Source organism: Taudactylus pleione, unplaced genomic scaffold, assembly GCF_031769625.1.
Source record: "Taudactylus pleione unplaced genomic scaffold, aTauple2 ptg000290l, whole genome shotgun sequence".
In the NCBI taxonomy this organism is placed as follows: domain Eukaryota; kingdom Metazoa; phylum Chordata; class Amphibia; order Anura; family Myobatrachidae; genus Taudactylus; species Taudactylus pleione.
In genome coordinates this window covers 6,503,869-6,522,143 of record NW_028284692.1, presented here as the reverse complement: position 1 = coordinate 6,522,143, position 18,275 = coordinate 6,503,869, and the positions used below count along the sequence as shown (strand labels likewise).

The window sequence follows — 18,275 nt, the reverse complement described above, 5'->3', positions numbered from 1 at the left end:
TGCAGTAGTTTCTGTTATCAAACACCTGTCATGAGCTCGCTGCAGATGACGTAATAGCGTAGAGGTTCCTAGATGTTTAACGTCCCTACCTCTACTAACTGTGGTCTCACAGAGGCTACAAATGGCTTGACAAACGTTGTCAGGGTTTGGGTAAAAGTAATTCCACACAAAAGATGTGGATTTCTTGGTTCTATGCCCAGGCATGGCAATGGCCTTCTTATCTTGGCCAAGAGCTGCTTCCACTGGTGCCTGACTTATACAAATAATATCCTCATCCTCAACATCCTCATTAGTGCCAGCATCAGCTGCACATATATTCCTCTCATCCTCTTGCAATTCCACGGTGGCATCCTCAATTTCTATGTCCTCGGCAATACTGCTCATCCCCACAACTACAGATGGAAAAGAAACTGTGGAGGGCGGCTTCTCTGAAAGGTCAGGCTTACACATAGAAATGCCACTTGTGGACCCACTTAGACTCTCCTCAGGGATTTCTGACATTTGTGTTTCAAAAAACACAGTTTGTTCGACTGCCTTATTGGTTTTAAATTTTTTCACACTTCTATAGTCTGATTGAAAAGGTCTTTTATCATCACGAGAGGCACAAGATGCCTCACTGACAGCTGCAGAACCACCACTCAGAAATAAAGGGCAAAGCCTGAGTCTTTCCTTGCCGCTACGTGTGGTGAATGGTATGTTGCCAATTTTCTGTTTCTCTGCAAAAGTAGTAGTCTTTAGAGGTTTTTTTTTTGTCTTTACCCCTGTAAAATCTAAATTTTTTGATTTCAGGTTCCCTAAGGTTTTAAAGCCTCTACGCCCTTGAGCATCAGCTTTAGATAAAAGTGATGGACTTCCAGCCGCTGCAATGCTAGCATTTACATGTTGTTTCTGCTCTCCTCTCAGTTCATTCTCGTGATCCATATTACTTTATCACTATGAACTGGAGTCACAGAGCTTGTATACACACAGTGGGCTATGCCCTTTCACGGAGCTTGTATAATAGACACAGTGGGCTATGCCCTGTCACGGAGCTTGTATAATACACTCAGTGGGCTATGCCCTGTCACGGAGCTTGTATAATAGACACAGTGGGCTATGCCCTGTCACGGAGCTTGTATAATAGACACAGTGGGCTATGCCCTGTCACGGAGCTTGTATAATACACTCAGTGGGCTATGCCCTGTCACGAAGCTTGTATAATACTCAGTGGGCTTATGCCCTGTCACGGAGCTTGTATAATAGACTCAGTGGGCTATGCCCTGTCACGGAGCTTGTATAATAGACACAGTGGGCTTATGCCCTGTCACAGAGCTTGTATAATAGACACAGTGGGCTTATGCCCTGTCACGGAGCTTGTATAATACACTCAGTGGGCTATGCCCTGTCACGGAGCTTGTATAATAGACACAGTGGGCTATGCCCTGTCACGGAGCTTGTATAATAGACACAGTGGGCTATGCCCTGTCACGGAGCTTGTATAATACACTCAGTGGGCTATGCCCTGTCACGAAGCTTGTATAATACTCAGTGGGCTTATGCCCTGTCACGGAGCTTGTATAATAGACTCAGTAGGCTATGCCCTGTCACGGAGCTTGTATAATAGACACAGTGGGCTTATGCCCTGTCACAGAGCTTGTATAATAGACACAGTGGGCTTATGCCCTGTCACGGAGCTTGTATAATACTCAGTGGGCTTATGCCCTGTCACGGAGCTTGTATAATAGACACAGTGGGCTATGCCCTGTCACGGAGCTTGTATAATACACTCAGTGGGCTATGCCCTGTCACGAAGCTTGTATAATACTCAGTGGGCTTATGCCCTGTCACGGAGCTTGTATAATAGACTCAGTGGGCTATGCCCTGTCACGAAGCTTGTATAATAGACACAGTGGGCTTATGCCCTGTCACAGAGCTTGTATAATAGACACAGTGGGCTTATGCCCTGTCACGGAGCTTGTATAATACTCAGTGGGCTTATGCCCTGTCACGGAGCTTGTATAATACACTCAGTGGGCTATGCCCTGTCACGGAGCTTGTATAATAGACACAGTGGGCTATGCCCTGTCACGGAGCTTGTATAATACTCAGTGGGCTTATGCCCTGTCACGGAGCTTGTATAATACTCAGTGGGCTTATGCCCTGTCACGGAGCTTGTATAATACACTCAGTGGGCTATGCCCTGTCACGGAGCTTGTATAATAGACACAGTAGGCTATGCCCTGTCACGGAGCTTGTATAATACTCAGTGGGCTTATGCCCTGTCACGGAGCTTGTATAATACTCAGTGGGCTTATGCCCTGTCACGGAGCTTGTATAATACACTCAGTGGGCTATGCCCTGTCACGGAGCTTGTATAATAGACACAGTAGGCTATGCCCTGTCACGGAGCTTGTATAATACTCAGTGGGTTTATGCCCTGTCACGGAGCTTGTATAATAGACACAGTGGGCTATGCCCTGTCACGGAGCTTGTATAATACACTCAGTGGGCTATGCCCTGTCACGGAGCTTGTATAATAGACACAGTGGGCTATGCCCTGTCACGGAGCTTGTATAATAGACCCAGTGGGCTATGCCCTGTCACGGAGCTTGTATAATACACTCAGTGGGCTATGCCCTGTCACGGAGCTTGTATAATAGACCCAGTGGGCTATGCCCTGTCACGGAGCTTGTATAATAGACACAGTGGGCTATGCCCTGTCACGGAGCTTGTATAATACTCAGTGGGCTTATGCCCTGTCACGGAGCTTGTATAATAGACACAGTGGGCTATGCCCTGTCACGGAGCTTGTATAATACACTCAGTGGGCTATGCCCTGTCACGGAGCTTGTATAATAGACACAGTAGGCTATGCCCTGTCACGGAGCTTGTATAATACTCAGTGGGTTTATGCCCTGTCACGGAGCTTGTATAATAGACACAGTGGGCTATGCCCTGTCACGGAGCTTGTATAATACACTCAGTGGGCTATGCCCTGTCACGGAGCTTGTATAATAGACACAGTGGGCTATGCCCTGTCACGGAGCTTGCATAATACACTCAGTGGGCTATGCCCTGTCACGGAGCTTGTATAATAGACCCAGTGGGCTATGCCCTGTCACGGAGCTTGTATAATAGACACAGTGGGCTATGCCCTGTCACGGAGCTTGTATAATACTCAGTGGGCTTATGCCCTGTCACGGAGCTTGTATAATAGACACAGTGGGCTATGCCCTGTCACGGAGCTTGTATAATACACTCAGTGGGCTATGCCCTGTCACGGAGCTTGTATAATAGACACAGTAGGCTATGCCCTGTCACGGAGCTTGTATAATACTCAGTGGGTTTATGCCCTGTCACGGAGCTTGTATAATAGACACAGTGGGCTATGCCCTGTCACGGAGCTTGTATAATACACTCAGTGGGCTATGCCCTGTCACGGAGCTTGTATAATAGACACAGTGGGCTATGCCCTGTCACGGAGCTTGTATAATACACTCAGTGGGCTATGCCCTGTCACGGAGCTTGTATAATAGACCCAGTGGGCTATGCCCTGTCACGGAGCTTGTATAATAGACACAGTGGGCTATGCCCTGTCACGGAGTTGTATAATAGACACAGTGGGCTATGCCCTGTCACGGAGCTTGTATAATACACTCAGTGGGCTATGCCCTGTCACGGAGCTTGTATAATACTCAGTGGGCATATGCCCTGTCACGGAGCTTGTATAATACACTCAGTGGGCTATGCCCTGTCACGAAGCTTGTATAATAGACACAGTGGGCTATGCCCTGTCACAGAGCTTGTATAATAGACACAGTGGGCTATGCCCTGTCAAGAAGCTTGTATAATACTCAGTGGGCTATGCCCTGTCACGGAGCTTGTATAATACACTGAGTGGGCTATGCCCTGTCACGGAGCTTGTATAATACTCAGTGGGCTTATGCCCTGTCACGGAACAGACAGCGCACTAGCTAACTACCTAACTACGCGTCACGCGAGAAATGGCGCCGACTGCCGGGCGCCGCGCCTTTTTATTGAGGCCGAACGTCACTCGGCTCTCGCGAGAATCCGACGCCGGACGGGTGACGTTCGGCCTCGAGGTGGAATCCGAGTCAGGCGGGAACACCCGAACTTGCGTTCGGGTGGACTCGGATTCCACCTGTTCGGAGAGGTTCGGATTCCTCAGAATCCGAACCGCTCATCACTACTTAAAACGTGCTCAATAGGTGCTATATAGTGTCTTTGCATAAGTGGTGAAGAATAGCATTTTGAAGGGTTTTTTGGTGAAAATAACAACTCCCATCAAGTTTGGGGTGCATGATAATGGGTGCAAGCATGTTTTTAATTGGCTAAAGTGAAGTGTTAAAAAGCGCTAAAAACGCACCTTCAGCAATCAGCTAAAAAAAAACCCCATGGGCATACCCCTGAGTCTATTTCGATAGTTTTTGAATTTGTACTCCCACTTTGAATTTTTTTGCCCACTTTTTCAAAGTGCTTTTTTGGGGTGTCCTTTGTGTTTATTTCTGCGTTTTTTGATGCATTTAGCATCAAGGGGGTGTCCAAAAGGGTGCAGGGTGGTTGCCGGAAGTGTGCATCTCAAAATCCCAATTCTGCACTTTTTTCCGCCGGGTATTGATAGGCGAAACTTTTCCGCTGGTTACAAGGCGCAAACTTTTTGCACCGGCAAAAAGTCAGAGAAACTGAATACAGGGAAAAGTGGAATCGGCGAAAATGACATCATCGGCGAAAAAGTATTGCCGAAACTGACTTTTTCGCTTCTAATTGAATACGGCCCTCTATCTCTCTCCATCTCTCTCACTTTCTTCCACCTCTCTTATGGTGCGTACACACATAGCGATCTGCCAGCGATACGATATCGCTGGCAGATCGTTATGCACCCTCCTTGGAATGCTGGATGATAAATATAGATCATCCAGCACACCACCAGCTTACCACGACTATAGCGATCCGCGATAGTCGATCGCGGGTCCCTATAGTAACTTGTTCCAAATCGAGCAAGTTGACCAGCATGCACGCCCGATGGACGATATCGCTTTCGTCCATATTTGGCCGCGCATCGCTGGTCGACGGTAAGTTGGTAGGGACCATTTAAAAGAACGATTTGAAAGATTACGGTAACGTTCAAATCATTCTTTTAAATCGCTATGTGTTTACATACCATTACCCTGTCTTCCTCCCTGTCCCTTCCTCCCTCTCTCTCTCTCCCCCACTCCCTGTCTTTCTCTCCCTCCCCCCTTTCCCTTTCTTAGGGGTCTATTTGATGTTAATTATCGGGGTCCAAACGGACCGTGATAATTAGCATTTTAATGCTACGCGAGCGCTGGAGCAATTCATCATTGCTCCAGCGTGGAGACAGCTGATCTGCAAATAAGCTGTCTCCCCAAAGTGTTTCACTGTTCCTTTCAGAGGAGACAAGTGCGCATGTGTGACCTAGGGGTCACGCATGCGTACAAGAGCGTATATGGTGACAGCGGGCCATTCCGAGAGAGGAAGGTAATCAGGAGATATGTGTGCTTTACCTTCATGACGAATGGGCCAAAAACCTAATTTCTGCAATTTCAGGTGAAAAATATGAGATATGGTAAGAACTTACCCTTGTTATCTCTATTTCTACGAAGTCCATAGGGTTCCACAGGATACCTTGGGGTATAGGTGATGACATCAGGCATCACAGAGTTAAGTTTTCAGCCTCCCAGGATGCACTAGGGTCCCCCTCCTATACCCCGCCCCTGAGCCAAGGCAAATCAGTTACGTAACAAGCCCCAGGCCGGAGGAGGAGAGGAATGAGAGAAAAGAAAGATCTGGAACACACAAGAATCACATTCTCACCAGAAGGAGACGGAAAAACCGGTGACCAGATGAAAGCCCATCTGCAGTACAGGTGTGACAGGGCGGGAGTCCTGTGGAACCCTATGGACTTCGTAGAAATAGAGATAACAAGGGTAAGTTCTCACCATATCTCATATTTTCTACTTCAGGGTCCATAGGGTATCCACAGGATACCTTGGGGATGTCCCAAAGAAGGATCCTTTAAGGGTGGGGACGCTCCTGTGCTGAAGGGATAATCTGCCCCCCCGAAGGAAGCATCCTGAGGCAAATGTGTCAAATGCATAATACCTCACAAAAGTATGGCCAGAAGACCAAGTGGCTGCCTTGCAAAGCTGAACCGCTGAGGCACCACATCGAGCTGCCCACGAAGGACCCACAGACCTAGTGGAATGAGCCCTAATAGAAGATGGTACAAAAAGGCCTTCATGAATATAAGCCTCAGAAATTGCCTTGCGAATCCATTCTGCCAAAGTTTGCTTAGTGGCAGGCCAACTCTTCTTTCGGAAGCCATATTGGCCAACAGAATTGGTGCGGTCAACATAAATCTTCAGAGCCCGCACCACATCCAAGGTGGCCTCACCAACCGAAAGGTCTGGTGAATTAAAGGCCGGCACAATGATTTCCTTGTTGATGTGGAACTAGATACTACTTTCGGGAGGAAACTAGGGCGAGTGCAAAGCACCGTCATGTCCCTATGAAAGATGAGAAAGTTAGGCCGACATGAGAGAGCCCCCAATTCTGAGACCCGTCTGGCGGAAGCAATGGCCAGAAGGAATACAGTCTTAGCTGTAAGCCATTTTAAAGCCACTGAGCCCAGTGGTTCAAATGGCGGTCCTTGGAGAGCACTCAGGACCACAGCCAGATCCCAAGGAGCCACTGGTGGAACAAAGGGAGGCTGAATACGAAGTACACCCTGCATAAAGGTGTGGACATCAGGAAGAGTAGCAATCCTACGCTGAAACCACACCGAAAGGGCAGAAACCTGCACCTTCAGAGAAACAAGGTGAAGACCGTGATCTAAGCCTGCCTGTAGGAAAGCCAACACTCTGGAAATCCGGAACACCTAAGGATCATAGCCTCTAGGGCAACACCACTCAAAGAAAGTATGCTATACTCGATGGTAAATTCTTGCAGATGTAGGGTTTTGAGCTCTTAGCATGGTGTTAACTACAGAGCTGGAAAAACCCCTGGACCTTAAGAGGGCTGTCTCAACAGCCACGCCATTAAAGACAGATGACTCAGGTCCGGGTAAAGACAAGGACCCTGTGACAACAGGTCCGGACGTAGAGACAACCGCATTGGAGTGTCTACGGAGAGACTCTGAAGGTCTGAGAACCAGTGACGTCTGGGCCACTCTGGAGCTATCAACAGGAGCGTGCCACCTTCTTGTTTGAATTTTTGGATCACCCGAGGAAGAAGGGCAAACTGAGAGAAGAGATACGCAAACTGGAAGGTCCACTGGACCGACAGAGCGTCTACCAGAGGTGCCTTCTTGTCTCTTGCAGCTTCTGCCGGGGTCCACCTGCCCTGGAACAAGTGTGGACCCGTGACTGCTCCCCAGCCTCTGAGACTGGCATCAGTCGTCAAAAGGACCCAGTTCGTCACCCAAAAGGGACGTCCCCTGTTCAGGTGAGTCATTTGCAACCACCATGCCAGAGACAGACGAACCTCCGGTGAAAGCACCATGGTCTGCGTCTTTATCTGCTGAGGCAACCCATTCCATCTGGAGAGGATCAACTGCTGCAGAGGTCTGGAGTGAAACTGGGCATATTCCACCATGTCGAAGAGTGACACCATGGTGCCCAGTAACCGCATCGCCGAGTGAATAGACAATAGAAAGGCAACTGCGCACCTTTGTCTGTAATGCACAAAGGACACAATGGATCTTTGTGTCCTCCATCACAAAGATCCTCTGTAGTTGAGAGTCCAACAAGGTCCCGAGATGGAGAATCCTCTGCGAGGGAACCAGGGTGGATTTCTTCCAGTATATTAACCAGCTGTGATTCTGCAATACTGAGATTGTCAGTTGCAGATGAAGCTGGAGGACTTCTGGAGACCCTGCTAACAACAGAAGGTCATCCAGATAAGGCAACAAGCGGACTCCCTGCATCCGCAGGTGGGCTGCCATGACCGCCATAACTTTGGTAAAGACACGAGGCGCTGTTGCCAGACCAAAGGGCAGTGCCTGGAATTGGAAATGTTTGTCGAGCACTGCAAACCTGAGGAATTGCTGATTCGCTATGACAATGGGGACATGCAGGTAAGCATCCTGGATGTCCAACAACACCATGAAATCCCTAGGCTCCATCGCCAGTATAATGGAACGCAGGGTCTTCATCCTGAACCGAGGCACCCTCAAGGACTTGTTGAGGGATTTGAGGTTGAGGATTGGACGGTAAGACCCATTGGGTTTCTGCACCAGAAAGAGATTGGAATAGAAACCCATGCCCCTCTGGGAGAATAAAACAGACACTATTACTCCAGCCTGGAGCATAGAGTGCAATACTTTCTGTAGTTCCAGGGCTTTGTTCTGATCTGACGGAAGGCCTGTGGTGAAAAACCTGCTGGGGAAGGCCTGCGCCGGAAGGAGAGGGCATATCCCCGAGAGACCACTTTGTGTACCCAAGTGTCCTTGGTAGTCAGACACCAACGCTGGGCGAACCAAAGCAGGCGGCCTCCCACTCTGGGATCCCCCAAAGGGAGGCCCGGTCCGTCAAGCCGAAGGCTTATCGTCCGACTTGTACTCCAAGCTTCTTTCTTGGGCTTGGTAGCCTTTTTGGGCCCGGCCTGTCTTGGAAAAGACTGCACTTTGGACCTACCCTGGGCCTTGTAGGGCCGAAAGGACGAAGTGCCAGACCCTGACGGGACTGTAGCCGATGGGAGACACGCAGACTTGGCTGCTGCCAGAGTGGCCACTATCTTGTCTAGATCAGGGCCAAATAGGACCTGTCCATTAAAAGGCAAGCATTCTAAGCCCTTCTTGGAATCTGCGTCCGCTTTCCAAGAGAGCAACCATAAGGTGCGACGAGCAGCTACAGCTGCAGAGGAAATTCTGGAGGTGAGGAAACCGATATCCAAGGCTACATCATTAATGTAAGTGGCTGAGTCGCTGAGATTGCCAAATAACTCTGCCTGCTCCGCAGAAGAGTCAGAGTCCAGATACGCCTCCAAACTATTAACCCAGCTCTCCATTGCTCTGGTCACCCAACACACAGCTATAGCCGGTCTGGACGCCCCTCCAGCAAGGGAATAAATGGACTTAAGACATATTTCAACCTTGCGATGCGTAGCGTCTTTTAAGGAGGAAATGGAGGGCATGGGCAATGTAGCACTTCTCACTAGGCGTGTCACATGAGAATCCACTTGCGGAGGAGATTCCCACTTTGAGAAATAATTATCCGCAAAGGGGTATGCAAAAGCCAAACGTTTTTGAGGCTGGTACCGTTTACCCGGATTTTTCCACGCCTCCTCTAAATGATCCACTAGCTGACCAGAAAGAGGAAAAACAGTGGCATCACCCTTAATATCCTTAAAGAAGGTGTGTTTGGATTTGGCCATGGGGAGGGGATCGTCATCCTCAATAACCAAGGCCGTACGGACTGCACAAGTTAAGGCCAGGTATATAGACCTTAGACTTAGACTCCGTCTCTTTAGTATGGAGGGGCTCCTGGTCAGAAAGGTCAAAAATTTCACCATCATCAGAAGACACATCATCCTCAACATACTGAGCTGTCTGAGACGCCAAAGGTCGCTTTTGTGGCTGCAATAATGACTCTCCCTGTAAAACGTCCCACAGGTATTGCACCATAGTGGGCAAGGAATTAACCCACGCAGGCTCTTGTGAGATCTGGGGGGCCCAAAGTGGGAGACCCTGGGGTACCATCAACTGTCTGGGTAACCCCTGCATGGGCGACGACACCAATGACTGCTGTGATAACCCCATCTGGGGGAACGCAGGGGGCGTCGCTAGCTGGCTCACAAGGGTTGTAAGTGCCTTAGCAAAACAAGCCCAGGGTGGTTCCTGCACAGGCGCAGTGACAGAAATCGGGCGTGATATTAGATAACACGCCCTACATAACCCGTCAAGAGTTTCCATCACCCTCCGCTAATCGTACATTACATGTGGTACACTTTAGCTGAAGAGGAAAATCACATTCACTTTCAGACATGATGAGTGTAACGGAATGTATGTGACACACATCACAGACAAATGCTTGTATAGTGAGGCAATGAACACACTGCAACACCGCACCGCAAGGGCTGTAGCAGAGAATAGGGTTAGTAAAATAGCTGACAGTCAGAAGTGAAAGTACAGGCAGCAGCGCTAGCATTAAGGGCTTCATTCAGAGGCTCGATGTTTGTCCAGTGCGCATGCGCACAAGGGAGCCGGCTCCTTCGTGCGCATGCGTGAGACCCGCTACGACCGACAGCTCGCCCCGTTTGGAAGGCCACCCCCCCGTTTGGAAACCCCGGGGAGGGTGGCTGCCCAAACAGAGGCGTTCCCATGGGAACGCCTGCCGTTTGGGGGAGGCCCCACTGACATCACTAGTGATGTCAGTGGAGAGCTTCCGGCTTTGACAGAGCCAGAAGCTCTCCGGGGCTTACGACAAGTGAGACCCTACCCTAGGGTCTCGTTGTAAGCCCCGATGGTCGCGATGGTCTATGACCATCGCGACCATCACCCTAGCGGTCGTTAGAGCTGTGGGTGTAAACCCACAGCCTAACGACCGAAACAGAGGCGGCCGGTCAGGATGCAAGCGGCCGCCCAGTTTCTGAACGACCGCTTGCATCCTCCGACCGCCTCTGAATGAGGGCCTAAATCACATACAATGCAGAATAAACCCTGCACTATCAGCGCTATGAGCAACTACACAGACACAGAGCCTGGTAGGAAGCAGCACTGCATACACTGACCTTACACCGGAGGAGAGGTATGCAGGGTGACCCGGACCGCGATGCCACCGATGACCAGCGTCCAGCAGCGCTTGCCAAGTCACTCAGGAAGATGGACGCCGAGGAGCAGAGAGGAGAGGCGGGCCCAGGGGGAGGAGTGCTCACATGTGCAGCGGGAGAGGCGCCGGCTGTATACAGGGAAGGTGCGCTCCCCTGGCATGCACTTAACCCCCAGGATGCCGGACGTTTACCGCACAGCGCAACCCGCTGTCCCAGGGGCATAGTAGAAGCGCAGGTTAATACCTAACTCCGCGCTGCAGCCAGTCCCCAGGGAGCCCCCTGTTGATATTCAAATTGAACCTCTATATACCCCTGCCTGTCCCTTCTAAAATCCTACCTATAAACCTCTAAGGATGACGCTTAATTTGCGTACGCAGTCATACCATAAATAAAGACTTAGACGTGGAATCTGTGGTTCCAAAGCACAAGTGTTATTCAGGTAAAAGTTCAGACAGTTACACGCAATTGATCAAGACACAATTTAGGCGCAAAACGAAAATTATACAGACCCAAGTACAGTATACATATGCAGGCGCTTCTGGACCCGGAGATAGGCATCAGCAAGAGACCCCTAGTCATACAGCGTTCAGCACGAAGACTGAGAACCTGCGTTCAGCACCCCTGCCCTAAAAAATTCCTGCAGTGAACAGTATCTAATCCTGTACAACTGCTAAGTTAGGGATTGGTCATTTGGGAAAATGCCTTCCCTTTTCTCTGTGTGTGACCTACACCAGTAATGTCTGACTATGGCACATGTTTGAATCCCCTGCAGGATGAGCTCTGTTGTAGGTATTACATGTTTAATACAGAGAATGATGTGTACTTGTATGTTGTTCTAATATTAAGAATATTTGTAAGAGCATAGACTAAGTGGGAGGGGCCAGGAATAGTAAGGGGAGGAGTCTATGCCAGGAGCCAGTTGCTGTCGCGAGTTGGGCCTGTGTGCTCTTTAAATGCCAGGGCCTATTTTTAGTCCCAGTTCGGCCCTGGCGCCAAGCGTTTTTTTGAGCAACTTTTACCTTCAAATGCGTCTTATTTGCAGAGCGATGCATATAAAACGCACAGGCAGCTTCTGTTGATTAAAATGATATGCAGCATGTCTATGTTCTGTGTGCAACTGCGAGTGTATCTGCATACAAAATGGGTATGCAGTCAGGAAGCCGGCGGACCTTATACCAACAGCCGGCTTTCTGACTGTCATATCCCGGCGAGGGTTAAATGATGTAGACGCCGGTCATTTTACCGACTCCGCGAGACCAGCATCCCGATCGAAGTGAAGCCGGGCGCCGCTGCTGCCAGCCCCCGGGAGGTTAGGGTTAGGCTCGGGGGAGGGAGGGTTAGGCACCCCCGGGGGGGGCTTAGGGTTAGGCACCTCCCCCTGAGGACTTAGGTTTAGGTGGCGGGGAAGGGGGAGTTAGGTTTAGGCACTTAGAGGGGGGATTAGTGTTAGGTACTGGGAGGGAAGGTTAGGGTTAGGTACCCTAAAGGAGGGTTACGGGGTTAGAAATAGGTTAGCAAATACTTACCTTCGACGATCGGGATTTCCTCCTCTGACGGCCTCCTGGTGTTGGGATTCCAACCGCTGGGCAGGGGACCGACGGTAATCCATACCGATTCCTACAAAATGCTATGTTACAGTGTCAGTGGCTGTAACACTGTAAAGTAGTGTTTAGCATTTTGCTTTAACAGAAATATATTTAAAACTAGCTGTTGCCTGAGTCTTTATAGTGGTATTGCTTTGCATAGGGGCCCTGTCGCGAGAGTGGCCCACGTTTCAGCACCGCTATACAGACTGGTGGCAGCAGCGCCTTCATCCACCACTCACACCAATGTCACTGTGTGCCCTGTGCACAGACTGCTATGTAGCCTATCCTAGTGAACGCGTGCCCAAAACATCTCTACCCCCACCCCTTACCAGCCACCGGGCATGATGACACACCTATCTCTTGTATTGATGATGCCAATAAATATTGTTTTTGTTATTGCACAGCTTTGACTTGATGGATTGAGATGAAACAAAGTGCAAGTTATTTCTAGGAGTTTCCTCTACCAAATGATGCATTTTTCATGAAAATCCGTTAAGTAGTTTTTGCGCCAACTTTGAACAAACAGACGGACACAACGCTCTCATTATATTAGTATAGATTGGCAAAAAATGTAGACTACTGGTTATAAATCAACACATTTGGGTCATCTCTATTAAAGAGGTTAGAAATCCCCTGGCTGCAATAGTGATGCTGAAGAAGTGATTATTCCTTACCTAAGTGGACCAAATAGAGGGTCTGATTCAGAGATGAATGCTAATGCGATCGCAACTGCGTATTCATACGCAACGCAGTTGCGAAAATATGCAAATGTCAGCAAAGATCATCTGAGCATTAAGACACCCACTGCTGCCTTCTCACCAGCGTTCGACCATGCATACCTACATAAACATCGGTAACATCGAAGTACATCGGCGGCCATCTTACCCTTGTGGAAGGTCTGACCTGGCCATGGGAGCTCTTCTGACACACAGAGCTGCGCATGCACTCGCAGTGGCTAATTTATGCACGCCCATGTAGCAGCATTTAGACGGACAGGCACGCCTGTGATTTTCTGACTACTCCCCGTTACCACCCCCAAACGCTGACAACCTGTCACACACTTCCCGATGGATCCCCCCAAACGCTGATAACCTGTCACACACTTGCCGAGATTCCTCTGTGCATGCGTGATCGCAATGCGATCGCAGTGCATGTGTAGTGCGGTGCATATGCATGCGCAATGGCAAACAATCACTCAATCTGAGAGAAAATTGCATTAGAGTCCATCTCTGAGTCAGGCCCAGAGTGGCCAATGCAGGGTCTAACGCAAGCACAGTTTGTGGATGGACTTGTGTATTTTCCATCTGTGAAAACTCTGTAGCAGAGTGCAGATATCTATTGCTGATTCAGAGTTGCACGTTATTAAGTCACATTTCCACTTGCAGATGAAGGGTGGTAAAAGGGCACTCACACATAGACAAATTTTAGCGAGAGCGTTTCATCAGAACTGTGGGCCTGATTCATTACAGATCGCAACTGTGATTGGAATAGCGATTACTTACACAGTTCCACTGCAATAGTATGCTAATCCATTGCAATCGCTATGCCGTCACAGCACTACATAAGGATGCCCACTTTACCATACACACATACGGTAATGTTTAGCAAGACTGCAAAACAATTGGTACAATCGAGTACCATTGCAGCCTCACGCACAGTTGCACAAGCTCTGACCTTACTCAGACCTTGTCAACTTCATCGCACGCTATGAAGCCTCAGGCTGCGTATGGCATTGCAGTGGCTAATTTATGCACGCCACCGTAACAGCATTCAAATGCACTGGTACGCCTGCGTTTCGACGACCCCCCCCAGTTACCACCCACAAACGGCACTTCCTGTCAATCACTCTGCGATGAGTCTACGTAGTCACTGCAATCGCAGTTCCGATCGCAGTGGCCGGTTTGCGCACGCGCACTGTGAAGCATACCCATGTGCAGAACGTAACAATCAGCCGATTGCATGCGTAATCACAGTTGCGAACGGTAGTGAATCAGGCCCTGTGGGGCTAATTCAGACCCGCTCGCGAGCGCTGAGCGCTCGCAAGTGGATCGATGGTGCCCTAATGCGCATGCGCACGACGGAGGGAGCTCCGTCGTGCGCATGCGCGAGACCCGAATAGCGACAGCCAAGCTGTCACTCCGGGTCTCGCACCAAAGGGGGCGTGCTGTCGATGGTGAGTGACAGCACGCCCCCTTTGGTGGGCGTGCCGGGGGCGTTGCTGCCAGGACGGAGGCGTTCCCATGGGAACGCCTTCCATCTGGGGCCAGCCCCACTGACATCACTAGTGATGTCAGTGGAAGTGCTTTTGGCTCTGATAGAGCCAAAAGCACTCCTGGGCTTGCGGCAGATGAGACCCTACCGCAGGGTCTCGTCGCAAGCCCGATGGTCGCGATGGTCTTGACCATCGCGACCATCTTTTTGGCCGCACGCATAAGCTGTGGGTGGTCACCCACAGCTATGCGAGTGGCCAGGAGGCCGCTCCATTTTTAGGTAGGAGGGCCCTGATTCAGAGCGAGCACTCTGGTCAGAGCGTCCGGCTCTGAATCAGGCCCAGTGTGCGGTGCAGAGTTGTGCACATGTGTACATACACCTGTTTTCAGACAGCTCTCTTCAATCAGCGATTGGCCTGGTGCAAATGCGCACTGATAATGATAAAAGCTATGGATAAGGGCAAATACTAATCTGCATATGAGCTAGAGTAAGTACAGTCAACTTACATTCAACTCTGCATCAGCCTCCAAGATTAGATGTGAATGTCAAGTGATAGTTAGCCAATCACGATGTCCGTTTTTGGACAGTAAAGTGTGCTGCTTTACTTTCTCTCAGCTGATAGTATTGAATAAAACAATTGACTTAGTAAGGTCCAGCTACTAAATTGTGACTTCAAAGTTAATTTGTGTATATAAAAGTTAAAAAATAAAACATGTATAGTAGATTAGGCATTTTACCTACACATAGACTGCATAAATATCCATTTTGTGTCTTTGGCTTAAGGACACATTTTATATAAATGTTAGTACACACGACGACCAATGGACACTCAGTAACACACTCAGCATATGGAAACCCTACTAACCAATCTGACTTGGTTACGTTATGCTGGATATGAACTGCCTGTTACGTACCAGTAATGAGAGTAGAGGCAAGAGAAGCATAGTCTGGCTGCCCCAAAATATCTATATACATTGTAGGGGTCCCGTAGAAACTTGTACATCTGTGGAACATTGAGAGAACAATATATGAAAATTAAAAAAGTACAAAACACTAGTATTCTCACACAATGCCAGCTCAAATCTCCGCAAAGATAGAGCAATGAAAGGGTAGAAAAATACACTAGGTAAGACATTCAAAAATAATAGTACATAATTTTGGGGAAGTTGTGTCAAGCCTTCTAAAGTGCACAAGTTACCCATAGCAACCAATCAGCTTCTGGCTAGTATTTATCAAGTACTGTACAGTCTATAAAATCATAGGTCAAATCTGATTGGTTGCTATGGGCAACTTTTCCACTTTTTAGAAAGCTTGCTACATTTCCCGTTGAATCTACATGTAAAGGAACAGGAGAACATGTAAAGAGGCAGGAGAATATGTAAAAGAGACATGGGAACATGTAACGGGAAGTACAAGATCATACAAAACTGCTCTGGCGTCTGAACACGTTAAATGCTTCTGATTCAGCGCATGCTGCTACATACATCTACACCACTGTAGTGACAAGTGAGGTGATTGTAGGGGAGTTCAGCTGATCTTCATACACACAATTCCTACTCATCCTTCGTCTACAGAAGAGAATCTTAGAGCACTGAATGATCAGCATTTCTCTATGAATTAACCCCAGTGCTTTGATATATAACAGGGCAAATAGTAATATCCACCATTGCGGCATACGATGAGCTACAACTCTCAACATCTGCTACAATGTAGTTACTAATGCAGGATGAATGAAACAATGACAGTTCCCCCCCTGCTCTTGTGGCCAGTTGTTTCCTCTTGCAAGATAGTCACAGATACGAACTGTGAGGCCGAGCTATACAGCCATGTACTTTAGGTGCTAGGTAGAGTAACTATTCCTGAATAATGAACCATATACCATGTGCCAAACATTCCAGGCCAGAATTCACCTGCCGTATTATATGTGCATGGCAGTGTTCTTTGATCTATATCCTAAAGAGATAAATATCACATTTTTCTGTCTACACTTGAATTTCCCAACCAGTGGATATTATGCTTATACTTAAGGATATTTAGGGCCTATTAAATTTAACATTAAAAAAAATGAATTAGGAGATTGTAATCTCCCACATACAGGGCCCTATTGTATATCCTCCTATCTGTACGCCCACTCTCATCTTGTCTATCTGTGCATCCTTGTACTATGCCTCTTGTGTGTTCCCTGCTACGCTTTATGGGCCGGATTCATTATGGAACGCAATTGCAATCACATACTCAGATCGGTCGATGGTGAGTACTGCGCATGCATATGTATCGCAGTGCGCGGGCGTGAGTTAGCACTGTGATCACCTACGCAGATGCAAAGCCATTGCAGACTGACTTCAGTATTTGGGGGTGGTGATGGGGGAGTGGTTGGAGAAACGCAGGCTTGCCTGTCTGCTTGAACGCTGTTGCATGGACGTGCATAAATTAGCCACTGCGACGGCATACGCAGCTTGAGTACTCACTGCGTGCAACAAGGTTAGCAATTTCTGAGCAAGGGCAGACCTGTTGTAACTGTGCGTGAGGGGCCGATGTTACCGATGTATACGCAGGACAGCAAGGTATTACGGATGTGAGATAGTGGTAGTGGGCGTCACTATGCTGGCTGTGCCACAACTTTGCGATTGCATTCATTAGTATATTTTCGCAGCAGAACTGTGTGCGTAATCGCAGCACCGATCATCCGTAGTGAATCAGGCCTCTGTTTCTTTCGTACCTTTCCTAGTATGTTTTACGTGTTATGTTTAACTTATTATTAGAGTTATAACTCTTGCTTGTTCTGTATATTGCTGGTTGGACGTCTACATTTATGTTCCATGCTCTATTCCCTCACTGTTCGATGATGCAGAATTTTGGTGCACCATAAGCAATGAAAGTAATAATAATGCAAAATGAAAACAGATGTTGGCAGAGGTAAATAACAGAAATACATGCTTGTGTAATAAACTGCAGAAATGGGACACTACACCCACTGCTGAGGACTGAAGAGCAAATAGAGGGTTTTTTTTAAACAGATCACAGATCTCTGTGACATAAGCTGACTGGTTACAGATGTGTCCTCATACACTTTTGCTGAAGTCGTCACAAACAGTCTCTCTAGGCACCCCAAGTCCCGGGTGACTCACCCAAAATGGGTGTCTTATTTCCATAAATAAAGTAACTGGGAGCGACAAAACTACCTTGCTAGATTGCACTGATCTATTTGATGTGAGACATTTGTATATCTGATTGCGACTGAGTCTGACTCCGTGTACGAAATGCTGTGATGCACCGGCTGCGACTTTCTCTCACACCAACATGCGCTGTGCTTTATCTGTGAGTGGTGTTTTGCGGCGTCTACAAAGAAAATAAGACGTAAAATTGAAAGAAAAAGAGAATACTCTACACCTCTCCGAGCGGCTCAGTTGCACTGTATGGCGTATAGAAGTAGCTGTATGAGGACACATCAGTATACAGACAATGCAAATTCAATGCAGTGCGCTGTAAATATCTTCAGGAAGTTGGTCGCAGAGCCATTCAATTCAGCGCACTGTTAAACAACGACTAAAGGATTTCTCCACGCACCCTCTTGAGAGCCAGCCGCAAGGCTGTTTGCCGGCTTAGGGCGGCCTAAACAGCCTTGAGACCGGCACTTTAGTCTGAAAATGCTGGTTCTCGCGACTAAACACCCAGGTTAAGTTGCAAGAACCG

At 48.4% G+C, this 18,275-nt stretch overlaps 1 protein-coding gene across 1 annotated transcript in view; it reads right to left on the bottom strand.

The window, feature by feature from the left end:
• The window catches only part of ACSF2 (acyl-CoA synthetase family member 2), a 151,356-nt gene that overhangs the window by 56,457 nt on the left and 76,624 nt on the right, over nt 1-18,275 (bottom strand). The window contains exon 9 of the mRNA XM_088482709.1: nt 15,497-15,585. Within this exon, the coding sequence (XP_088338835.1) occupies nt 15,497-15,585 (89 nt within the window). The remainder of the gene's footprint in view (nt 1-15,496; nt 15,586-18,275) is intronic.